A 26,349-nucleotide genomic window follows, 5' to 3' on the forward strand; every position below is an offset into this window, starting at 1 on the left:
GAAAGGCAATAGAGGCACACCGAGTATAGTAGTAGTATACACACCCTCCATGGCAGACTTTGCCTCCACACGCCTGCGCAGGTAGTCGAGGAAGGCCAGCCAAACCCGCTGGTAGTCCTCACCCTGGCTGAAGCCAGCCTGCAAAGCTTGCTCCACGGTCTCTGCAAAAGGGAGGGAGAGAAAATAGGAAACATGCCGGTTAGCACCATCACCATGAATCTATATCAATGTCAAGTGTGTCGCATTTGGTTATATGCTGCCATCTGACTCATTTTTTGGACTCTGAAAAATCACGCAGCAGGTTAGGTTAGGTTAAGTTGGCACCGCAGCGGTGGCCTAGAGGTTGAGCATCTGCCTCGCATGCGGGAGGTGCGGGGTTCGATCTCCAGTGCCGCCGGGTACCCACCAACGGTGCAATGGGTACAAGCTTCCCCTGGCATGGTGCTAGGCTTATACCTGAGCTACACGGGTACGTTGAACTGACATTCGAGTCAAACGGCATTCGAAACTTCGAATGGCATTCGGACTGGACGGACCCGCACGGTGCTACACGACTATTCTAAAAGCATTCGAAAGCTTCAGTATTCTGCCGCCAAGCTACAGGGGCGCTGCTGCCCCCAAGATTTGTTTTAAACAAATATAGCAGCAACAATTAATTTGTATAGTTACAGTCCGCTATAAAATTGCTACTTTTAAAAATAATATGTCATTTCTAATAAATTTTACTATTTATTCATTACCAAACGCCTCTGTTCTAACAGAGGCCCAAGCCCATAGCCCTGCCATTTTTTGTGTGCGGTCTGTTGGCTACATTGGGCTCTATCTCCTGCGTGTGTCACAAAAAACGAAAAAGCGCAATAAACTTCACTGAATAAAAAAAAAGCTCACTTAAAATGTACACACAGACACACACGCACACAAAATAAAAAGACAAAACACAGCAAAAGCAACAGCGCAAAGTGAAAAAAACTGGCACCGGGCCAAAATGGCTGCCTTTCTTTCCTAAGATGGGTTCCAGAGTATGCGGTAAATATTTGCTTACTAACAAAACTTCTGGGAAAGATCCATGTAGTGTATATAAATAGTATTTAGAATTTCATCGTTTAACGAACGTATTTGCTCTTCAAAACTTATGCTGCCACCTATGGCGCGAAGACGCGGCGGTAGAGAGTAGTCGCGCTTGCGCCTCGAAGGCATTCCAAATTCTCGAATGTCTCCGCGGAGCTCCGTCGACTCAAATGTCATGTGAACCGAATGCCGTTCAAAAACGTCGTGTAGCAGCGCAGGTTTGGCAGTCGAGTCGAATGACATTCGTTTGGAAGGCATTCGAAATGCCCGTGTAGCACAGGTATTAATCAGGGTGAAATGCCAGGGAAATGGGTCTTTGACCCCACCTTGAGCAAAACGAAAAATACCGTATATACTCGTGTAAGGGCCACCCCTGTGTGAGGGCCGCACTTCCATCTTTGGAGCCGAAATTTTCTTAGTAAACTGTAAAAATTCGTGCACCAGGAAAAGCTAAATTTCACATGTCGCTACTAGATGGCGCTAGCTGCTTTCAGCCCCCTGTCATCATCAGTGCTTTGAGATCACGTGGGGATGTGGTTTTGCTTTTGCAACCGTTTCTCTCAGGGAGCCATTTTTTTTTTTTTTGTGGTGCTGTGGTCTTGGGCAGTGTGTTGGTACGTTGTGGTTACTGTGTGCAGCGTTGTTCAGTAGATCGCAGCCTACGTTTACCACTTGGTGATGACGGGCAGAGATTTGACTTCGTACACTGCGGACTTCCAAGCTGAAAGTCGTTGCTTAAACCAAAGAACATGGCAAGCGGGCGGCTGGACGCAAGTTCGTCATCAAAAAGAAGTGTGTGCGTCGGTGGAGCAACCAGAAAGAACAGCTCGCTGGTACAAACTGAAACCGGAAAGCATCCCGCGGGATGTAGTGCAAGTTTCCGGAGCTTGAAAAGGAACTTGTGGAGTACGTCACGACATTAAGAAAAAACGGCTATGCAGTGTCGACGCAGATGATCCGCGTGAAAGCCGTTGCCATCGCTCACTACATGGGCATTCCGCATCCGAATTTTAAAGCAAAAAACGCGCTCTCCGTTCGGCACAGACTGGAATTCGAACCAAGGTAAATGGAATATCGAACTAAGTGGACGGCACCAAAGATGACTACCTCTGGGAAGGCGTCCATGAGATGAGTTCTTCAAGTAGCTGCCAGAGCGAAAGCGATGAGGAATTTCCTTGAATAAAATATGTGCGGTCATTTATTAGTGTTTATATTTTAGAACAGTCACAGCAACAGTGCGAAGGTTCGGCAGATAGATATAGGCCTGACTCATGTAATAGCCGCACCCTGTCAAAATCTCGGAAAAAAACTGCGGCCCTTACACAAGTATATACGGTACCTTGTGTTATGGCGCTCTTTGGCCGCAGATGCCCTTGCACCATAACAATTCACTATCATCATCATCAGGTTAGGTTAGGTTAGGTTAGGTTACGTTGTTAGGTTAGGCTGGGCTGGTAGTAATGTTCTGACATTTCTGTATTATCACACCACTCTGAAATCTGAAGGATGTTGTGCAGAGATGACAGCACTGTAAATGCTTTCACAAGCCCAATGTCTAATGGCTGCTGCCCCATCACATGCATTCATTAGTGCATGTGACGGAAGAATGTTCAGACGTGGCAGCAAGCATGCCGCAGTGAATACCAATGACGTCTAAATAACTGAACAGCGTACTGTATGGCAACTCCTAAATCTTAGTCAGTGTTGTACACTACGGTGCTGCATCGAAATTCTGGGAAATTAATTATTGGATATGCATAAAAAGAAACATCACCAGATTGTGTGAATTTTGTCAGATCCAATCCTGAAAAAATTAGTACAGCTAAGCTTGCCTGCTCAGCACAATAATCAGTGAAAGCTAGTTGGCATAAGTGGCGTTTCGAGGGGGTTAAGAAGATCAGTGTGGCTGATGCAAGCAACGAGGATGGTAGCACTGGCACAAGCATTTATAGACAAGCCATGGTGACGCACAATAGCCATATGGCCTTGCTTTTCTGTCTCGTGCGCATTCGACTATCCCATCGGAATGAAAAATATCCACTTCCACCAGCAGTGCAAATCAACGAGCATCCCATGGTGGACACTTTTCGCGAACATCCGTCGTGGTCTCCTGTTCTTCGCGCCTCTTCAATGCGGCAATAACTCCACAGCTGCCTGCTTGAGATGATCCCAAGCCTCATGTGGCTGCTGCGGCTGCTGTTATGCGATAAGCTCCACCACCATGTCCAGCGACCCTTCTCTTCACCCCGTTCAACCACTGTGCTAACCTCTCTCTCACCCCTGCCTCTACAACCCGCGAGCTGCCGGAACCTCAAGAAGCCGCGACACCACTTTCGCTATTTCTTTCACTCGAACTTTCCTGCCTACGCCCACGCGGCACGGTTCTGCATCTTTCTCTTCCTCCCTGTAATCGTTGCTGCACTATCTGTGGCTAATGGTGCCATAGCAACGACGGCTCTCACTCCTGACTTTCCCACTCTCCCATCGACGGGAGAGAGTGAGCATAAAACGCCTTACACACTTACACAGCTGCTGTTGTAGCCCCCTAAATGGCTTGGACAAAGCATTTCTGGAATACTTTTGGTGCACAAGGCCATTACATAAAAATGAGAGTTCATTGAGCCTTTGTTGCATTCACTGATGCCACGTCCACCTTTTCCAAAACTAAGCACCCAAAATTGAAAGAGTCAGCCTACACACACAAAGCTGACCCATTTGAACGGTCTGGATCGGTGCGGACAACCCGCGGGTATTAGGCGCCTGTTTCCGCCACGATTCATGGAGCACGCGTCAAAAAAGGGATGTTTCAATTTGAATAAAAATTGGTACCACTAACGAAAACTCGACCTGCACACACGGCTGGCATGTGCTAATGGTCATTTTCTTGGATGAACAGCCAGTAACGAAAGAGCAAACTTCAGGTTCTTCCGGTACCTTCTGAAACCGTACTCCCCAGGTCGTGCCTTGGAATGTGCGTCCCACTGAGATCTGAAACTACAGAACTGTTCACAGTTTGGTGTGCCGCTTAGTCAGCCAGGCCACAAGTGAGTGAGTCATGGAAGCTGCACCATTTTATCGTTTTCGATAGCCACTTGCCTCCGACTACTGTTCTTAAGTGCAAATGCATCAGCCTGTGGTCAGCTGCTGCTTTTAGCTGCACGCATGCTTTATCTAACAGGAAGTGAGCTACAAACCATACAAAGAGAGCGTTTCGGAAACATTAATTTTTCAAGGCGAATACTTCGAGATTTAAAATACCAAACATTTGGATCGAACTGAATTTCGAATAATTTATTATCGATCTAATATTCGAAATTATCGAATACAGTAAAAGCTTGTTAATTCGAACTCGGTTAATTCGAACCGATGCCCGGGTCCCAGCACAGCCCTGTGTATTTCAATGGGGGGAAACTCCCGATAATTCGAACAAGCCAGCATCCGCTACGGTTAATTCAAACTAGGAGCCACTGGCTGACACCACTCCTCGTAGATATAAGTTGACCCATAGCGAGTAAAACACGCTCCAAATTTACCAGAGATGTAAAACAATGGAAAAGAAAAAAAAAGCAGAGTGCACGAGGCTCACGGAGCCCGCGTTGCGGTGCATGCCGTAGCAGGTTTTCACTGCCGCAGCACTCGCCCACGCCGCTGATGCTTCAGCGGTTGGCGCGAGCCATTCCTGGTTTTCGTTGTGCCGTGGTTGCTGGCTTGGTTGGGTCGCGATCACGTGCTGTAAACAACGTAGTATGGCGGATCGGGCGATGACGGCTTTTGTTGGTGCCGCCAGCGCGGGCTACGTGGACAGCAGCGGGGAGACGTTGGAGCCCTGAGTGACGCCGATATAATTGAAGCTGCATGCTCCCAGCGGACGTCGCAGTCCGACAGCGGCAACGAGACTATGCCACCGCCAAGTGCACATGAAGTAGCGTCGGAGCTCGATGTTGCAGCACGTCACTTCTCTGTCAATGAAAACTCCGACGTTGCGCAGGAGCTTTGGGCAAGCTGCAGATGATGCAGATGGAGTCTCGGCAGAAGAAACGCAAGCAAATGGACTTCGCCGATTACTTTTAATTTTGACAACCGTTCCCCGTAACTAAACATGTTTTGGAGCATAAATTGTGTGATATATTCCAGCACTAAACCTCGCTGCTCACGCAAATGCATTCCAGTACTTGTTTCTGGAGCATAACTGGCCGATCAATTTATTTCATTTGCCACTAGGACCGGATGAATTTAATTTTCAGAATATGCACACCACAAATGTGTAGTAGCGCCTAGCTCGCGATAAAGAGCCTAGATGTGATCTTTCGGGTTCTGCCCGCGCGGCGGGGCGCTATAACTGCTCATTCTAGCACCCATTGCATAATCCGAACTTCGATGAATTAGAAAAAAATTTCTTGTCCTCTTCAAGTTCAAATTAACAAGCTTTTACTGTATTGGTACAAGCCTGAAAAGATGTAATCTCGCATGCTCGTGCAAGTCTCTTTACTGCCAACCTTGCGCTAAGGGCTGTGTTTTATTGTCTTGTTTCTTGTATTCTTTCCGTGTTATTACTTGGACCTTGGACTGACACCTCTCGTTCCGCTATTGTTCCATCTCATTTTCTCACCATGGAGAAGACTGACCAAAAACCCTCTCAAGATTCTCACTCGGATGTGAAGTACTGTTTCTCTCTCTATCTCACGCATGCATACTCCAAATGCTGCAAGTACACAACCAGACAACATAAAAGCAGAGCGTGACCAAGCCGCCTGACCTTTGACCTTATCGTGTGAAGCATGCGAGTGCTCCAGGGCCTTGAGGTAGGAGGCCCAGAGGCTGGAAGACCAGGGGCAGTTGCGCACGGACCGCTCATGGCAGGGCAGGGACACCGAATCCACCTTCAGCTGTGTGTCCTGCAGAAAAAGGCAGAAGAGGTATGGTAACCCATACAGCCCATACAGCCAAAAATGCAGGCTTATAGAATAACACTGTGGGGCCCTGAAGCTGAGTGTGCGAAGCAAAATGGCGCAGCTGCTACCCTGAATGGTGACGCTACCTACATGTTTGTTGTCCTCATTAGGACCAACAAGAAGGTTCTCACCAATCCTCAGCATCATCTCCAAAGCCCGCTTCCCAAAAGCACAAGGTGCTTAGAATAGGAAAAGCAACAAAGAAGACCTCGGGTCTTCAATATCATTCACTTGGGAGGTATTATAACATACTGCAACGCATATTATGCGCTCCACTCAACAGCAGAATCCCACTGAGAAGGAGAAGCCCATAGAGACATCCTTATACAGAAAAATCTGCAATATCAACAGTGTAATAACAGTGCATATGCCAATTCCACACATTCGAAAGAAAGAACCCTTACAACTTTAGCCTTAAGAAGTAAGGATGAATGAAGACTACAGAGTGCCTTCTTAGAATGGTGTAAGCATACAAATCCTCTCAGATTGGAGGTGGTATGGCACATGGATGCTTAGGACCATCTAAGAGATCTCTCTGAAGGAAAGAGGTAAACCCTATAAAAGGCAGTCGTCTTACATAGCTCTGCCTTGTCACTTTAAGCTGGGCTTGGGAGGCAGAACAGCAAATATTATCAATGCCAAAGATGCAGATGGATCCGAGCCTTCCTATAAAGCTGGCAGCCAGAAGGGCCATTTATAGCTGAGAGCAAATTCCCTTGCTGGGTAAAAACAGCCAAGTAAAGCCTGTATGGCTTGGCAAGTACATTTAGAGCCAAACCAGGATCTGGTTTGGTTTGGCAGTTTTGCAGGGCTTAAAAGGCAACTGAAGAGGTTTTAGAATTCGACGAGTTTAAAAGGGCCGAATGTGTGAAACATGCAGGTAAAGCCTGCGGAATCGTTTTGCCCTAGCATTTAAAATGGCAGTGTAATCGCCGAATAAAGCGGCGTCGGCGTTGAGGCTTCTCTGCAGTGAACAGCGAGGAGCAAAGGTCCCGATAATGACGTCACATGCGACAGCACTACGGTTCCAGCGAATAAACAGTTGTTTCATGGAAGAAAACCAACGCTACTGAAGGCGAATCTCACAAAGCATTGTCTCGCGGCCTCAGAAGATGCAAAGCAGCATGCAGGCAAAGGCAGCGGACATCTGAAGTTTCGGTGATAATGATGTCACAATGAGTTTCCTCGCACTTCCCCAACACAGTGAAGAGAAGCCTAAACATCGTCGCGGTTTTAATCGACGATTACGTCACTATTTTAAATGCTAGCGCAAAAATACTTTGCATGCTTTATCTAGAAGTTCCTTAGATTCGAATTCTTGAATAACCTCGAATTCTCAGAAAACCATTTCAGCTTCCCCTTAATGTCCAAAGCAACTCAGGCTATGAAGATGCTGTAGTGGAGGGCTGGGGATAATTTTGACCGACAGGGGTTCATTAACGTTCTCTGAAATCGCACGGTACACTGGCCTCTGACATCTTGCCTCATCGAAATGCGATCGCCACAGCCGGAATCGAACCTGTGTCTTCCGGGTCAGCAGCCGAGCACCATAACCACTAAGCCACCGCAGCGGCGCCAAGCCAGAATCTCAACATAGCAATCCTAGTCAATAGGCTGTTGTCAGGAGGAGCCGGGGCTGCAGCTAACGTCTCCCATGTATTTATTAACGTCACACTTGTATTTAGGAGCAAACAAAGTTTCTGGCCCACTGATTTGGGGAACAGGTAAAAGGTGTTCACGCCGTCATATGTTTAAAATGGTCAGCCGTCATATGGTTTACACCCAGTCCAAGCAACAAACTAAGGAGGTGTTTAATGAGAGACAGCAGGCATGCACGTGCACCTCAGAAGTTTCTGCTCTTTCATTTCCCATGCATGAAAGAACATTCACATGCATAAAAAAAGAAAGTGGATAGCTTCTTCAGTAGCACTTTCAACTCATCATCATTGTCATCATCATCATCATCATCAGCCTGGCTACACCAACTACAGAGCACAGGCCTCTCGCATGTCTCTACAATTAACCCTGTCCTTTGCCAGCAGCAGTCACAGTATCCCCGGAAATTTATCAACTCTGCATAACCCACCCAAACGTCCACACGCAGTGATCAAAAGAAATAGATTTACCGTATATACTCGTGTAAGGGCCGCAACCCAAACTTGGCAGCCGGTAATTAGGAAAAAAAAAGATCGCCATAAGAATTGCTTCATGTGTGCATAATTTTGCCCACATGGTATGTTACACTGGAACCAGACAGACTATAACTGTCTGCGACACAGGGTATGACCAGCAACCCTTCGTCCCAAGCGACGGACTCCGCCTGGAACCGTGAACGTGCGGTTCTGCAGAGCTGCTAACTCATCTTGTGCGCTCGCTATTCGTACCAGAAAGGACAAAGCATTAAGCTGCACAAAAATCTAGAATGGAGTGCGCCCACATGAACTGCGGAAGAAAAGTACGGCCCTTACATGAGTATATACGGAATGTGTGCAGCCAATAAAGAAAAGTGTGCACTGCAAGCGCGCACCAGGTAGGCCATGTAACGCTCCCACAGGTCAGCCACCAGGCAGTGCTGGGCCAGGGCACGCTCGTACAGGCACTGGATGCGGGCAGGGTCCCCCTGCCCCTGCTCCCACTCCAGGTATGGCAGGTACAGTGACAGGTCAGGCACACCAGTGTCCTCGCACAGCTGCTCAGGCAAAAGAAAGGTAGGGGAGGAGAAACAGGTCAACTGCATTAACCCCACAATGCCCATCGTCTCACCTGTACCTGTGCCTATGGTACAAAGTGTAAAAATGGTAAAAATGGAAGTAATTTCCAATTTCTGCTCGTAGAGTGGCACGAACTGCCAACACGCTTTAACAAACGGTTTTTTGCAACATTTCCCTCAAAGCAAGGTCAAAGTGGAACAGCGACTAGAGATTCAGGATGCCTCCTGAACGACAAATTCATGTAAAAGCTAACCACAATGGCATAAGAGCCTAAAATTTAAGTGGTTGCAATGTTGTATTCACTGATGGTAGAGAAATGTAAATTTTTCTCTTGATCTATTGTACCTGCCAGCATATTTGTAGCCTCTGAGAACCAAAGCTTTTAAGGTCCAAGTTTGAAGAAGTGGCTATTTTGTGCTCTGCCTGTAAAATGGAAACGGAGACCACAGAGCACTTGGTTTTGAGATGCACAGAACTCCGCCCAACCGTCCCCGAGAGAACAGCAACAGACATAGAGAGAGCGCTGGGATTTGCTGGGGAGGACGGGCAAATGGATAAGAAAAGCGTGACATTGCCAAAGGGGAGGTTAGAAGATTGGTAGAGAAAATCAAGGGAGGGGTGAATCTGGAAAGGAAAAAGAGAGTCAAACTAGACATTTTAAGAGTGAAATAAAAGGAAAAGGAAAAAAAAAGTCAATTAAAATGGGGGAAGTATAGGCTATGTGGCGCAAGCTGCCGCCAATACAAAGGATAAGGCCATTATCATCCATCCATCCATCCATTCGTTCTGTGGCTGTCAAAGGCACGGGAGTAGTGTAAGCATGGTAGTTCACTGCAGTTGTGGCTTTTGTGTGCTGCCACCGAGCGTTGCAGTCTTAGCACGATGGGCAAGGACCTTAATAGCTACACGGCTGGGAGCTTGCTGTCGAACACGGCAAGCGTGCGGCGGGCAGGAAATTCGATGTGGCCGAGAAGTGCGTCCGACGATGGTGCAACCAAAAGGATGCATTGACAAACACAAGCTGCAAAAAGCGAGTTTTCGGAGGCAAGCCGTGCAATTACCCCGAACTGGAAGAAGAGCTGCTCTCCTAAGTGATGGAAGCATGGAACAACGGCTACGCGTTGACAGCAGACATGCTGAGCGTCTTGAGGGATGAGTGTGCACCAGAGCACAGCACCAGCTCGGAGTCGGAATACTCCGCGAGTGACGACTGAACGTAGAATAAATGTTGCTCATTTCCTGATTGATGTGTTTTTGCTTTAACTTTCTTTTTTTTTTTTTTTGCAGATCGGGTTTATGAACTGCACCCCCAAAATTGGCCCTCAAATCTCTAAAAAAAAGTGCGGCCCTTAGAAGCGTTTATACAGTAAACTGTCGTCTCCCAGCTTTGTGCATTTCTGCATTTAAGGGACAATTTATGATGTCCTGGAAGTTTATAGCTTTTATCTGACACCTTCAATGCCTGGGCAATACACAGTTAAAGGGACACTGAGGAGAACTCTATCAATTTTTTTTGTTAGCAAAATCTGATAGTTCGGCATTTCATGGTTTTGTTGCCGCTTGTCCGGGCGCGAAAGATGCATTTATTTCAAAAAAATTTGGATTCGAAGTTGAAAAAGTTTTTCCCGCTCCTCTGACTCAAACTCAGGGAACTCTTATGACGTCACAGAACGGAGTGACGTGAATCGTGACGTAAACGCAGACTCCGTGATTTCTGACGGCTAGCTGTGCGGGGTGCAACCTTCCTTAGCAAGCCTCAGAGATTCGTGACTTCCATGAAGTAAAGAAAATTCCTCCAAGGTGGCGCCTCTTGTCCTAGGAAGTCATCACTCTTGTACTTGCGAGATTGGCCTGTGGCGGCGACACCTGTATTTTGGTTCTTGCTATTTTCTACATTACAAGAGCTTTGTTTTCAGTAAGAGTGGTATTTTTGTGATCAGGAGCTGCTATTCTATGGATACAAGCCAACTTCAATTTCTCCTCAGTGTCCCTTTAAGCTCAGAAACTACAAAGCAGCACTCTGCAAGCACTGAGGTGCCAATTTAGTGAAATTAGAATAAGACTTTGTGTCAAAACTCGAAATGAGTCAGCCCACTGCAGCGGTTTTGGTGGCTATGACAATAAGGCTGATGGGTGGCACAGGTATGTGCATTCTACTCCAGCCCAAGAGCCGGGAAAAATAAAAAGCATGCACAAAGATTGTGTTGCATGCCCCAAAGACCCTTGCGTTGAAAAGTCTGTTGTTAAAGAATTCCAGTGGCGCAGTGATATGAAATGCCTTTGCATTACCTGTCACAGTTTTCAAAATGGCTGCGCTCGTTTTAACGCTACCATAAAGTTTAAAAGAGCAAAGCTCTGTAACATTCACAGCCAGCACCGCCACTGACCAGAGCAGTCTCGTATTCCTGCACTTTGTCAAGCTTCAGCTTGGCCTTCTTGTACTGTTGCTCCACGGCCGACTCGATGGGCGCCTCGCTCCACTCTTTCAGCTCCTGGTAAGTCTTCTCCATGCCTGCACAAGCCACAAGGGGACAGGTGTAAAAGCCAGCAAAAAAAATGGCCACACCACAATTCCGTCAGCACCAGCCAAAAGTCAGGACTGCAATGGCAAATGCCCCTTGAAGGCTGGTAGTGAAGCATCTTTCAAGTGTCTTTATCACATTTTTTGAAGAACATGGTTCATTGTTCGACTGTATATTGGCATGAGTAGACCCTATCCATATATATGTATACTGGTTAGCAAATACAATTTTGAAGATGGAGACCAATTTCAATATTGTGCACACGCTGTGAGATTTTTGGACTATGGTCTATCAAAAAGACGCCCAGCTATTGGAGAATTCAAATACTTTCACCCGGAATTACTTTAGATAATGCTTACTAAGAGCTGCATTTACACCTTTGCACACTGGAAGAAGTCAGATTGAAGCTGCCTGCCTAGAACTGCAAAACACACTCAACTGCATTTCATATTCTGGACCTCCTAAAAAGCATGTTTATCTTGGTACTGACAGAAAACTTACCTACGCACAATCATTCACGCCTGAAAAACAGAATGCAATTCATAAAAGTACACAGTGCAAAATGTCACATATAACTTCAAGTGTCACTCAGAGATGAGTGATGGTCCCCGTCTTGTTTTTAAGCTGCATTCATGGCACCTGAGGTATATTTCGCACCAATATCCCATTCCATCCATTTTTCAGATTCAAGTCAAAGGTTTCAAGTCATGAACATCGGGCCTCCCTCAGTATGGCCCGAAACACTAGCCACGACTGCTGTTTCAGAGAAAAAAAACCTAACTAAACCATGCAAAAAACAGTTTACACAGCAATAACTAGAAAAACAAAAATTACCAAGGTGCTTAAGGCTGCTTACATGGAGGAACGCGAAAGCATGGAACTTTCTAAAATGCGGGTTTTTTTCCACGACACCAGTACACAGTCTATTTCTTTATTTTTTTTTTCATTTTCCTGACGGCAAGGTGCTATTTCGACATTCGTGGCTATTGTGACACCCAAGTGTAATTTCCAAGTTTAATTATTTCACTAACTGCAATTCATCAACCAAATTTTTTCCACAGCAAGATCTCATCACGCACTATTATAATCAAAGTTTTTCAAATTTATCTTTATGGGACAACACAATCGTGTGGAGAAGGTTTTGCTGACGCGACATAGCCATCTAATGCTTTCGCATTAAAAAATACAATGCCCATCTATTAAGATCATGCAGCAGCATGAGTTAGTTACCTACTCCTAGTATTTGCACGTGATACAAAGATTCGTATTGCGGCATGCATGTAAAAAGCTCTGGATGTCATAAGAGCACAAAGTTTGGTAGCTAAAGCAGAAGCTCAACCTTTGTCTTCTGACTATAAGATAAGATCAACAGCCAATCTGCTGTCAGCACACCCCGAGCTACAGTAAACTAGCGAGGTATGGGATCCATCTACAAAATATCAAACAGCTAAAATACAGAAGAGTCATATGCATGCACCTAAATTCAGTCGCAAATCTATTGGTCAAGCTATACCTGCAACAACTTCCACAGTGGCAAAAATAAGCTAGGTCAAAATGTCTTTCATCAGCGGACAACAGTGGCTTTCGCTTTCAACACATGGCAGTAGTATATATGAGAAAACACCATTGCTCCTGAAATAGGTACAGTGAATTACCACCACAATGAACTTCAGGAGATCTTGAGGAAATGTTAACTGAAATGAGTGTGTAGCCACTCACTGTGATGAATCAAAGTAAATTAGATGCACTTAAATGGTTACTATAGGCATTTCTATCACAATACTGAAAGCTCCACACATGCATCATGCACTTTGCAGTAGTGGTGAAATGCGGTAATTTTCTGCTGGACTTTAGTGTTTGCCGCTGCAAACTTTGTAAACAGGATGGGTTCGTTTTTGTGTTTTAGTGTACCTTTTATTTGATACAAACACCTTTTCAGTGGCAAAAGTAAAGATATGACCAACTTGGATAGCAATCCTCCAAATACCTGTTCTCAGGCCTAAATTGCATAGTGCATTGTTCCCCATGCACCTTTGACATGCACGCGACAGCAAGTATAACGACAATTGGAGGGGCCCCGTCGCTATGTCATGCGCATAGTTTCACTTTCAGAGTTTTGTCGCCCTGTCACAGTGACGTCAACTATCAGCCACGCATCAGCCAGCCAGGTAGCCGAGCCAATTGCTCCTTGTCATTTACATGTAGGGTCCATGGCCATTTAAAAAGCTAATTAATTTGTTGCAGGTCTTTTCCTTTTTCGAAATGCCATGCCACGCCAGCACCAATTCACACTTCCGTCACTTCTGTCTTTGTGATTTGTCTGCCAATCCACTGTGTCGAAACTGTGCGCTCACCACGTGCTGTTTGCTGTTGATGCGGAGAAGCAGTCTCACACGTGCCACCACTGCTTGTGAGGAGGTTGCACTGCTAATGCACTGCACCATGAAAGAGGCTGCGAAGACCCTTAACGTTATGGAGCAGTGCTGCTTCCTGATAGTGTGAAATGCATTAAAGTAATTTGACGGAATTGTGAAAAAAACATGGTTGCTGCGTAGTTTATGCCTCAAAAGCATACGACTGTTGCCTATTTTTTCATCTAATAAATTTAGCATGACGCGAGCGGCTTTGACACTTTTTCTGGCAGCAATCTGATAATTCAACCTCCAAATAATCTGGACATTTTTTCCATTTCCTTGAATTACGAATTTATAAGGTTTTACTGCAACAGTACATATGCCATAGAAGTGCTGCACACAGCTGCAAAAGAGTACTGGCTTGCTGGGACACTTTTAGAAGGAGCACACAGAGAACACTGACAGCTGTGCAAAGACAAGACAGCTCACCAAACAGTGGCACCGAGAGCTGCCTCTTGAAAAGGTTGTAAACACGATTCCTCTGGTCAACATACTGCTCCCGCTGCTCCTGTGGACAGTCTTCACTAGCACCAGACTGCAGAGAATTCAGACAGGCTTTACTATATGGTTAACTTTTAACAAATACGGGACAATTGACTCCTCGCCTACACTATAATGACTGCTGGCAACAAAAATCAGCAAGATGAGATATTTCCCTTCCAATTATTCTCTACCACATCTGCAGTGAATATGCAGAAGCTTCATATGTAGTGTGTCATCAACATGGAGAAGCCTGTCAACAAAACCAGCCTAGCACCACACTCTGTGTGGACTGATACACAGTTTTATTTTCTGCTAATGACTCGAATGATTTTTTTGATAAAAGAACAGAAAACAAAAAATCCAAAAGACACAGCTTTTGTTCGCAATTGACTATGCTGACCCCTTGTATTCTTTCAGAGCCCCAAACCAGGTGGTAGCAGTGGAAAAGATGCTGATGTCACAATATATGCTGTAGTTGGTTCACTGTGATTGCAATGAAAAGAAATTCAGCGCTATTTTATGTAGGATGGACATGCAAAAATAAAACACATGAGACAGCACTCAAGGTGTTATGTGTCTTATTTTTGTGTATCCGTCCTTCAAAGAATATAGTGCTAAATTTCTTTTCATTGAAATCATGGAAATTGAGATCACTGGTACTAATGTACCACTCGTAATCTTTGCACAGCTCTGTCTTGAAAATGAATATACAATATACTGATAGCTTAACTGTTCACTTCTTTTTTGTACTTCCTGTCTACAACCTTGCCTCTACTACAGAAAAAGTGCACGCATAATAACGGATCCTCCATGATTTGTGTTTAGACCTGAAAGCCTTTCAGGTTTTCAGGTATGAAAGGCTTTTAAGACCTGAAAGGCTTTGAGCCTAGAACATGCCTAACACACATCACGCATCGCAACCACCAGGAAAATACAGGTTCTTGCAAAATTATACAGCTACTAGAAATCATGCTCTCTGCAAAAAGCTGCAGTGAGTATAAAACATGTTTTTGCATCTGCAAGATGCATCTATAGTTTTGGACTGCCACACACACACACAGTGCACAAACTGTAAATACAAATCTGAAAATGAATGGATCAGCAGGCACTACTACATGTTTTCTCAATTTCCAGAGATGCTGGGTTTATTTGCTTTCTAGCATTCCAACAAGATAACATATGGCCAGCAACGTGTGTGTTTATGTTGCTGTTTCCCTCAGCCTCCAGGACATGCAACTTGTTTTTTCCACTCAGCACATAACAAACCACCAGGTATTGGCATTTCAGCGACACCTTAGCTGCTTGTGTGTCAGGCTACTCCCAATCAGCCAACCATCATAAGTTCATAACACTGGTTCAAAGCCCACTGGCAAACATTCTGTCTTGCTTCAATGCATGCTGAATGGATGGCCTGAGGCTTATAATGCAATGGGTCACACTGACTACTTTTCGATTCCAGTGGCTTCCATCAAATCGTAAGCTCTCCCATGAAATCACTCACGACACTGTCAAAAAGCAATTCACGCATGAAGAGGTTAGTTGCACGACAATGAGTCGACTGAACATGCACTTACCAACATACAGTCACGGACAGAATAATATGGACCACGGTTTCATGTTCAAACTCTTCTGTCGCATTCTGTAGCAGAAATAGAAACATTTGCTGCCTTTATGTGCAAAGGCAAAAGTAAATAATATTGCACATGCATCAAACACCCATTAGTTTTAGCTTGGTAACGCATTAGACGACCATGACTGCCGAAGCGTGGTCCATATTCTTTTGTCCGCGACTGTATATACATGAGGCAACTACAAGCATACGAAGTAATGTGGTAACTGGACTGCCACTCACCTGCACAGCAGCCAGGAGGCAGACCTCAAACTCGCGGTAGGCCTCCCAAAGAAGGGAACCCTGAGAGACGTGCAGGCCGGCAGCAGTGACGGCACGCTCAAACACCCGCCGCACCCGGTCGAGCCCTTCTTTGGCATTCATCAGGCCGATGGAGAACTGCGCATACTCCAGCCAGAGGGCCACCGCTGAGAAGTTGCACGGGGGGGGGGGGGGGAAAACAGCAGCCACAAAAAAGAAAGCAAGAATGAGAATTACATTGCCAGGACTACAATTCATGCTTTAACAACAACAAAAAGAAGAGGTACAACAGCAAGAGACATGATAACAGCAAAAACTATATAAATAACAATAAAGAAAAACAAGAAATCACTGTTACTATACAAGTGTCCACTCTGATCTAATTCTTTTTGTGTCCATGGACACCACTGTGCGACTACTGCGGCTGTCAATTTTTCTATACTACCTCTTCTTTGCAGCTTTGTCACATTTTGATGTGCTGTCATTGTTTTTCATGACCTTTCTTTATTTCACTCTATCATTAACCGATTCTGCCTTGAACTTCTTCCCTCTTAGATATTTCTCCACATCATTTCACCACCTCTTCTGAAGTCATACTCTGGTTCTTTTCCCACAAACTTTATTTATTCACATTCTTACCAATGTTTTCATCGTCCTGTCCTCATTACATGGCCAAACCATCACAGCCTTACTTCTTGGATTTACTTACTTCTGTCCCTCGTGTGTGTGTGTCCTGTGTCTTTTCTTCCCGCTCCATACATACATCTCAGCAACCTCATTTCTACAGCTTCTATCTTTTGCACACTGGCCTTCTTTACCGGTATCGCTTCGGTTCCATACAACATTGCTGACCTCACCACTGTTACACTGATCTGACCCTTCAGCTTAACAGGGATCTTCTTGCCACAAAGGGCACCTGAAGTAACCTTCCAGTTCTTCCATCCAGCTTCGATTCTATGGGTCACTTCCTTGCCGTGTCTCCCTTTCATCAACTGAGCCAAGGTATTTGAAATACGTTGTTATCTTGGTTACGGTTTCCTGTAGCTTTAGTTCTCCACACTTGATTTCATGGATTACAAAGCAGTGTAGTATTTTGTCGATTCTCAGTCCTAACTCTCCTAGTGCTTTGCTTCAGGTCCCCAGCTGTACTTCTCAACTCTCACTGGCCCTTGAACACCATGGTATATCACCAGCATACAGTATACTCCAAGGTACTGCTCTAACCTGCTCCGTGAGGTCATCCATTACTACACTGAAGAGGAAAGGGCTTAGTGTAGAGCCATGGTGCAGTTCCACTGTCGCATCAAAACCTCCAGTTTCATCAAGGCAGCTGCATGCTTTTGTCCTGCCTTGTTGATACATCTCCTGAATAACCCTGACATATTTATCTGGAACAACCATTTCTCTAAGACTTCTCCATACTAATTTGGTTTATGGTGATTTAACGTCCCCAAGCGACTCAGGCTATGAGGGGCGCCGTAGTGAAGGGCTCCGGAAATTTCGACCACCTGGGGTTCTTTAACACGCACTGATATCGCACAGTACATGGGCCTCTAGAATTTTGCCTCCATCAAAATTCGAGCGCCGCGGCCGGGCCTTCTTCACATCAACAAGTGTGAAGTAAACTGCCTGTTGGATCTTGCAGAACTCTTCTGGCATCTAACTAAGGCCAAATGTTGCACCTGCAGAGAACTTCCCTGGTATGTGTCCAAACTGTTGGGGCCCAATGCTAACGTGCCACTCTGACAACAGAGGTGTCACTGCTACAGCACAATGAAGCAAAACGAATAAGAGCCAGCTGGGGCCGAGTGGGACCCATACTCACAGTTTGTCTGCTCAAATGCCTGGCGTGGCCCGCTACTTTGGTATCTCCAGCTGAACAACCCTCATCCACACAAAAATTCACTCGTCTTCACTGGCATTCAGGCCACACATTAAAGGGAGCACACTAAAGTATGGCCTCCCGACATCCCCACCCACGCTTTCAGTAGTACCATCAAAAGGAGTCTCTTCATGCACATATGCAAGCATTCTCTTGACTGTACCATGTGCGAAGAGCAATGGCCAACCATAAGTGCCCTCGCCGCACCCACCCGTCCCGCAGCACCTAGAAGAGATCTGTGATCACACCTGCAAAAATGTCACAGACATTGAATTCGGGGTTCAACTTACACAGGTAGTCCTGGACAGCTCGCTCAAACAGGGACATCACTTTCTCCTTGTCCTCGTTGCTCTCGCAAAGCCTGCTCTCGTCCTTGATCCACTCCAGCCACAACTCTGTCGACGGCAACGGTAAAAATCATGGAGCTCATTGTGGTATGGAGACTCAAATTGGCGCCAGGGAAACGTCTAGCTATTCAAGAAACTCCCAAGCTGGCTGTTATTGGCGTACCTGGTGTCAAAGGGAAGACCTTGGCCATCGCCTCCCTCGCATCCCGCAGCTTTTCAAGGTTCCCAGTGTCGCGCAAGTAGGCGATCAGGGCTATGTGGCTGTCATAATGGTATGGATTGGCAGTCACCTGCAAGTAAATGCACAATCAAGTTTGCTAACAGTGCACGAATTGTTGTGAATGCCAGGGCTGGTGCCAGGCAAGGAACGTAGCTTCCAGCCAGGCAAGAAAAGGGACAAGAACTGCAGCACCATCCAGTGGTACACGACGGTACAGCACTATGTCCTTGAATGCTCATGAACGCAAACCATGATAAGAGTGCGTAGTCACTTAAATCTGCTGGACATTCACGAAGTACGGCGAACCATTTACGCAACCGCTTGTTACGTACAAGTTTCGAATGATAACTGTCATTCCCCGAAATGTCCGTTCGATCACAACTACTTTACCAAACAAATAAATTAAGAGATGCAATCACAACGCTGCGACCGCAAATAAAACGTCAACAAGGCAACGTGCGCCCGGCACACGAAAGTAGCGCACGTTGTTCATACCTTTTCTTGCAATTCTCCGATCTGTTTCTCTTCTTCAGCGTCGATGTCTTTGTCACTTTCTGAGTCAGAGCTGCCGTCAGACATCGCATCATCTTCGTTATTTCCGTGGTTTGCTTCCAACTCCTCGCTTAAATTACTCTCAAGACCCGCCATGTTTCTTGAGAGGCTCCAAAAGCTCGGCACGGCAGACAAAAACGTTACAATTTTGAAGGTTCTAAAACCAAAACTGCCGTTATTTTTACATAATTAACAATTAAATATTTTTAATGCAATAACATTAATTCGTAAAAATACAAAATTATTTTGTGTTTGCTGAATTGCGATCACATTTTTTGGGTTACTCTCTGTGAGCGACGCCAGCGACGCGTGAGCGATTGCAGGTTTGTTGACCGGCGGCGGTTATCGAGTGTCGTGTTATCGTGGGTGTGTGCGATGCGTACGTTTGGTACTGGCAGTGCAATATGCTGACGTCTTCAAGTGTTTTACAAGCCGTCAGATTGTATTGTAAATAAAGTCAGTATCATGGTTGCCCTTCCGTTAAGGACGACAATAATATTTTCGCTCAGTTTTTTCTTGTGCAACATTTTTGGTCCATGTACTGGTGAAACGAAGAGAGGTAAGCGGGCTGCACGCTCCTGTGCAAGTAACTGAACAAGAAGAGCTTTCCCTGTCATCGCCGCAGCTAAGTGTATGCGCTGTTTGTTTGTCAGATGCTGATATTGTCGTCATCGTGCTGAGCCAAGACAGCACAATGAGCAGCAATGCGGCAGAACAACTATCGTCAAGCATAGCGGAGCAAGCTGCGGCGCTGAGAATGGTACATGTATACGATTTTGCTTGTGCGCTTTGTAAGTGCATGCCAGTTGTTAGATGCATGGCATCCTATCTACATAAGTACTGAAAAACGGTTAAACGAAACCGCTGCCTCGCCACAATCATTCCTGAAAACCATTTCCGTCCTTGCCTTCCAGTGCTGCTGAAAAAGAGCCGACACGGTTACTGTTAATTCTTGTGCTATGTATCTACAGCAGGAGGCAAATATTTAACTTGAAAGTAATCAAGGAATCAACTGTAATTAACTGAATGATTAGCTATCGGTGCTTAACTAGCTAATTCTTGGAAAGCCCACCCGCCAACGGACAACTGGTAGCTGGCAGTATGCCGAACGCGATGAAAAGCGCACATCTGCCGAACCAGTCAACTATGCTAAAATGTGCCCATAGGTGGAGAGAGGGACAGAAACTAATTAAATGAAAGGAAAAGTGGAGAGGTCTGCCTGCGGTAATATGACCGTGGCCTAGAGTGCGAATGGAGGGTGACGATGTCGTAATACAATGAATTTCTTGGAGTGGTCTGAGTTTGCGGTGACTACGCACACATTGGGGGGGGGGGGGGGGGGGGGGGGGGGGGGGGTCACTCATATCGCGTAACGTCATGAAGCACATCGAGCGCGTGTCTTCCTCATGCAGTGTATGTCTTGCGCTCACACACATCGGGCACGGTTGCAGAGAAGGGCTCTGCGCACTCTCACATCGCGGCACAAACGGGTGTGCACTCACAGCGCGCACTGTACACCGCGTAAACGCGCACAACACACGCTAGTGTCGGAGTGAGTGAATAAAAACTTTATTGAAAGAAAGTGTAGATTCGTGGTCAGTAAGTGAGGTCCAGACCATCTAGGTCTCGTACCGCACAGGCCCATTCGACAGCCTTGACTTGAGTGCCTCGGCCGTCGCTGACCTTTCCTGAAAGCCACGCGTCAGGTGAGGGAGCAGCCATGAGATCTGGGGGTGGGGGATGTGCTTTACAGTCCCAGATTATGTGGTCTAAAGTAGCGGAGACGAGAATCGAGGCCTGCGTCAGAGAAAAACATGAGAACAGCCTTCGTTGCATACCTGCCGTCAGTGAGGCTCGCCCTGGCGTCAAGGGTAGTTTCTTCAGAGAGAGGGCGCCCATCCAACTAACTCTCTGAGAGTGTTTTCCAAGGCCCTCCTGTCATCAGTGCAGTGAGGGCACTCGCAATATAGTGTACAGTACATTCTAGGCACCGTACTCGCAAATAATCTGATGGATTGTCTCTGGGTGGCTGCAGTTGAAGCAGTTCGGGCTAGCTTCAACTCGAATCTTGTGTATACATAGTGTACGCTACACCAAGCGACAACCGATGGAGCAGAGTTCCTTGACGTCGCATAACATTAGATGGTAGGTGAAGTCGCGAACCATCATCAAGCCGAGAGGTGCGGTCCTGCTGGTGGTCCACATCGCTCCAGTGCTGTTGCATGGCAGCCTTCATTGAATGAGCCAGTAAGGCTGCTGCGTCACTTCTTGAGAACGAGACTTGGATGCCCATAGATGGCGGTAAAGGAGAGAGATTAACTTTTATTCAGAGCAGGCAAGAAGTCTTCGCACCAGGTGGGCAGCCAACTCAGTCCAGGAAGCCGTGTACCCGAGCCTTCTCCCGAGTCCGATCGACCAGACTACGCTGTAACAAGGTAACCATGTGGACTAGTTGGTGTATTTCAGATATATCTTCACCAGCGAAAACACGAGACATCAGGAGAAGAACACAGGACTACGCTGGTTATGTTTCTATGCGGTCCCTTGCATCCACACACCTTATGTATATAGTAGGGTATGTGGAAGGACTTCAGGAAGGTAGTCGTGGAGGTCTGTAGGAAGTGGGTGGATTTGAATGGACCGAATGGCATCTGGAAACCGCGTACATTGTGTATGCAACGTGGCGGTTATTTGAGTGAATTATAATTTGATGTGATCAATTGGGAGAATTTCCAAAGTGGTAGCGGTAAAATTAAATTGTGGTTTTGAGGAAAGCAAATGGCACAGTAACTGTTTACTTCTCGGTGGACACCTCAACCGCGCCGTAAGGGAAGGGAGGAACGTGGAAATGAAACAAAAAGGAAGTTGCGGTAGTGAAGGGCTCCGGCTCCGATTCCGGGCAGACTTTCCTGACTTACCGGAACGACTCGGCTGACTGGCCGCGGCCACGGTATACCTACGTGACGTCTGAAAGAAGCTAACCAGTGGCCACCTCTTAACCGACATACGCATACGTATACGACACTCAAAGCGAGTTTCAAAAAGTTGCCGGAATGGGCTGGCCAACTTTCGTGCGTGATTGTGGGTTCTCTGCTGGTGTATAAAAGTGTCACTTTTTCTCCGCGTGTTCACCGTGGGTACTGAACGTAGTTTTATCGTGCGCGCTTTCAGTAACTACTTTAAAATGCGCGAGGCGTGCAGAGATCACGTAAAATCCCAATGGCTCCAGGAGGCAATGACGGCCTCACGAAACTTTATGGATGTGATGAAAGGCAAGCAGCTACCCGTTGTACAGCAGCTGAACAGAGCACTGCACGAGCAAGTTGAAAGGAATCGTGAGAAACTATTTCCAATAGTTTCCACCATTGCCTTTTGCGCGACGCATGACTTGCCAATTCCCGGCAAGCAGTCCGATTGTGGAGTCTTCAATGATCTCGTTGACCTTCGGGTAGAAGCTGGAGATATTCGATTTCAGGAGCACTTCGCTTCTTCTGCTGGCAATGCTAAGTATACTTCTGTCCGCGTCCAGAACGAGATCAACACAATCTGTGGCGACATCCTGAGAGAGCAAATAGTTGCCGAAGCTAACACAGCGTTTGCTTTTTCCGTTCTTGCTGACGAAACTGCAGATATTTCAGGAAAAGAGCAGATGTCTATAGGCGTTCGCTTTATTGACAAGGCGGTAGCCGAAGTGTGCGTTCGAGAGCAGTTTTTGGGATTTGTAGAGCTGTAGCAATTAAAATCCGCTTGCATCGCCGGTGCAATCGTGAAGCTTTTGACGAATGCCGGGCTGATTCTTTCGAACCTCGTTGGAAAAGGGTACGATAGATGCAATGGCTGGAAAAGAAGCTGAAGTGAACAAAATAATACCGAAACAGTTCCCGAAGGCACTATTTTTCCACTGCTCATGTCACAAACTAAATCTCGTCATCAACGATTTGAACGACGTCTCCGAAATTCGAAACACAATTGGGATAATCAAACAAACCATAAACTTCTTCCGCGAGAGCGTGCTCCGGAGGAAATTGGTGCCCAACATTCCGATGCTGTGTGAGACAAGATGGTCTGCAAAATACAAGTCTATTAGAATCTTCTGTCAGCATTACGTGGCCATAGTCGAAGCACTCGAGGAGCTCGCGTCAACGGAATCATGCTCGAACGCTGCAACTATAGACAACGAGCTCACATCCTCTACTGCGCAACAAGCTCATCCTTCATCGGCTGCTTGCACATTGTAGCGAAGTACGGCGCTCGGCTCGAACCAGTTACGTTCTGCAAAGTGTATCCATGGGCTTCCATTCTGTGCATGACCACATCACTGAGCTGCAACGTATTTTTCGCGGCCACCGGACAAACGCTGTAGAGGAGTTCTCTGACATCATGAATGCAGCAAGGGAGGCAGCCAATCACTTAAATGTGGTGATATCTGTACCACGACAAGTCTCTCGTCAGGCCCACCGAGACAACTACGGGATTCAGTCGCCGGAGGAATACTACCGTGTGGCATGCAATATGTGTGCCGTACTTGGAATCTCTCACTGCTTTTTTAGCTCGCCGCTTTTCTGAAAGCAATGAGAGGAGCTTCAAACTTCTCCAGCTGCATCCATTAAAAAATGAAGCAATTTAGCCCAGTTGAGTTCGCTGTCCTCGCCGAAGAACTCCAATGCTTTTACGGCATCGACAACTTCAAGGAAGAGGCCATCTCTTGGTACGAGATGTGGTGCAACAAAACTGGGGACCCGTCAGAAATAACTTACTGCGAGCTTCTACATCAGGCCAAGACATTATTCCCCGGTGTTGCGAAAGCCATTGAGGTGGCTCTGGCTTTGCCAGTTACTACCTGTACGGTCGAACGCTCCTTCAGTACAATGAGGAGAGTGAAAACCTAGCTACGCTCAACAATGACAAACGACAGGCTGGACGACCTTTGTATGATAAGTGTGCACCGGGAACGTGTAATGAAGCACAGAGATGACTTTATCACCCGTGCCATCACGCAATTCGCCCAGAAAAATCCGAGGCGTCTGCAGTTGCTGTTCAAGGAAGACTGACTGAGTGACTGTAGTTGCGTGTTTGTGAACATATATCGCTGTGTGCTGGTCATCAATTTGAGTGAGTCGAGAACCCGGCCGCATGCAGCAAGACTGAGCACTGTTCTCCACGAAGTGATAGTATCTTTTTGCATTTTTAATTAATTATAATTGTTTGTTCGTTAGTAAAGTCCAATGTATCTCTCCAAGCCACGCATTAATTTGCTGTTTGTATTTTTTCTTTCATGTCTGTATTTTACTTATTTATTTATAAATAAATAAATTTAGTCCGCAAATAGTGCTTTTTGCTGCGAACATAACGCTGCCCCCCCCCCCACCGGCCCCTTATGGCGCCAACAACCAAGGCCCCCCTCCCCCCCCCCCCCCCCCCCCCTGCGAAAAATTCTGTGGACGCCCTTGTGCCATCAGATGTGTGTGCACAGACTCATCTCTCTGGTCCCACCACATCGTCACCCATCATGACCCTCTTTCGCCCTTCCCCATGGAAAAGTAGCAGGCCATATATCAATCTTTCTGGCCGACCTCTTTGCCTGCGCTTCATTAAATTTATCAATCACGTAAGGCACGAAAAACCTGCAAACGCCGATACGTGGTTTTAATCCACTAAAGCACTTCAACGAGCCTGCTCGAGAGCTGGAATTACACAAACGACGTATCAGCAGTTATATTGCCGTTTTTTTTTTTTCGCGCCTCATGTGACCTAAATATGAACTACACGTCACAGCCACCGTTCGGTTGATGAAACCGAAACAGCGCGTCAAGAAGAAATTTAATTATAAATTATTTAGTGGTCGTAGCCGAATACCACGGAGTGATCCCAATCTCCAACGCACCATTTGAAAGAAGAAAACACGCAAGAAAAAATTTGGTGTCTATAGTCATTTAATCCTTACTCTTGACCCTCAATTATGGGTGTTGCCCGTATTCATCCTCTACTAGTACGTAGTCGAATGGCATGCAGTGACACATCATGAGAAAAATTCTTGCTCTCGGATGTCCATGGGATGTGCATGGGAAAATGGTCAAGTTGGAAATAGAAACATCGCCTGTGGCATGCGCGTTGCACTTTCACAGCGAAGAGAAATGGAGGTGTCGAAACAGCTCATTCCGGGCTGTCTCTCTGCTCTTGGTTTTAGGGTGGGCTTGCCAGCAGCCGAATCAAGCCGCGGAATGCATCAATGAAGCATTCGAGAACAATGCTGTGATTGGACGCACTGCCAAACATTGGTTCCAAAAGTTCAGCTTGGGAGATCTGCCCGCTTTGTTATGCACTCCGCAGTAGCCGCACACACGTGCTGGATGACGAGATCCTGACGGCGGCCACAGACGGGGACAGCAGCAAAATACGTGGTGAGCTTTCCATATGGGCTGCCAGTTTTCAGAAGAAAGCATCAAACTTCGCGTGCACAGAACTGGGAAGGCGTCCGATTTGAGCAAGTGGATACTCCATACACACTGTCGGATACCAGCAAACAGATACCAGTGACGACAGCCTGCAGTTGGTTATTTGCTTCCGGTAAAACGTAACGATGCCATTTCTCTTCGCCGCTGTTCGAGGTACGACTGGTGTGAAGCTGCAGCACGTGTGTTCCTACGCACACCCCAAGCCCCTTTTTCACTACATACGACGGTTATTTCCAGGGCCGGATTAAGAAAAATTGGGGTCCTGGGCTAATGCGCATGCAGGCCCCCTTTCCCTATGCTGACCCCACCACCCCCCTTTCGCCTGCTACGCTACTGGAAATATGCCATGTTTCATTTTAATTCTACCAAATTAAAAAGAACGAAGTGCGATCAACGGGATTTTTGTTATTGTAATTATTTTAAGCAAAACAACAAAACTTGCTTGAAACGCGTGCTGTTGTAAACAGCAATACATATGTTCACTTTGTGATTAATCTGCATTCTGTTTTCAGCAAATGCTAGGCTTTAAGGAAAAGTTTAGTGCACTCAAGACGAACAAGAACGTAGAAAAGACAACACAGCTCAGATGTCGATCCTTCTGAAGGTAGGCTTTGTTTGCATCACTAAGTTTAATCCCGTGAGGAGATGCATGGTTGTATCCAAAACATTCTTTATTAAAATTCAAGCATTAGACTGCAGTAATCGTTATGCACGTTACTATGCAATAGATATGTACAATACTTAAGGCAATACAAACACAATAAAAATGCACTAGAATACAGCTTAAAATTACCAACTGTAATTACAAAGATTATTTGACAATATTTTCGTCAAAGGTAAGACAAGCAAGGACGACACCAAATAAACGTGGCA

The 26,349-nt window shown here is 46.1% G+C and overlaps 2 protein-coding genes across 2 annotated transcripts in view; one reads left to right on the plus strand and one right to left on the minus strand.

Moving 5' to 3' along the window:
- The window catches only part of Rnp4F (RNA-binding protein 4F), a 56,614-nt gene extending 37,480 nt beyond the window's left edge, over window positions 1–19,134 (minus strand). The window contains exons 1-9 of the mRNA XM_077655067.1: window positions 18,965–19,134; window positions 18,413–18,539; window positions 18,193–18,297; window positions 16,003–16,187; window positions 14,097–14,202; window positions 11,119–11,243; window positions 8,548–8,709; window positions 5,825–5,963; window positions 45–161 (exon numbers count right to left, since the gene is read on the minus strand). Of these exons, the coding sequence (XP_077511193.1) occupies window positions 45–161; window positions 5,825–5,963; window positions 8,548–8,709; window positions 11,119–11,243; window positions 14,097–14,202; window positions 16,003–16,187; window positions 18,193–18,297; window positions 18,413–18,539; window positions 18,965–19,117 (1,219 nt within the window). The 5' untranslated portion in view covers window positions 19,118–19,134. The remainder of the gene's footprint in view (window positions 1–44; window positions 162–5,824; window positions 5,964–8,547; window positions 8,710–11,118; window positions 11,244–14,096; window positions 14,203–16,002; window positions 16,188–18,192; window positions 18,298–18,412; window positions 18,540–18,964) is intronic.
- Window positions 19,135–19,342: 208 nt separating this feature from the next.
- The window catches only part of LOC144121719 (beta-1,3-glucosyltransferase), a 50,340-nt gene continuing 43,333 nt past the window's right edge, over window positions 19,343–26,349 (plus strand). Inside the window, exons 1-2 of the mRNA XM_077655077.1 lie at window positions 19,343–19,580; window positions 19,675–19,781. Coding sequence (XP_077511203.1) covers window positions 19,487–19,580; window positions 19,675–19,781 — 201 coding nt within the window. The 5' untranslated portion in view covers window positions 19,343–19,486. The remainder of the gene's footprint in view (window positions 19,581–19,674; window positions 19,782–26,349) is intronic.

This window comes from Amblyomma americanum, chromosome 2 (assembly GCF_052857255.1).
Source record: "Amblyomma americanum isolate KBUSLIRL-KWMA chromosome 2, ASM5285725v1, whole genome shotgun sequence".
NCBI lineage: Eukaryota > Metazoa > Arthropoda > Arachnida > Ixodida > Ixodidae > Amblyomma > Amblyomma americanum.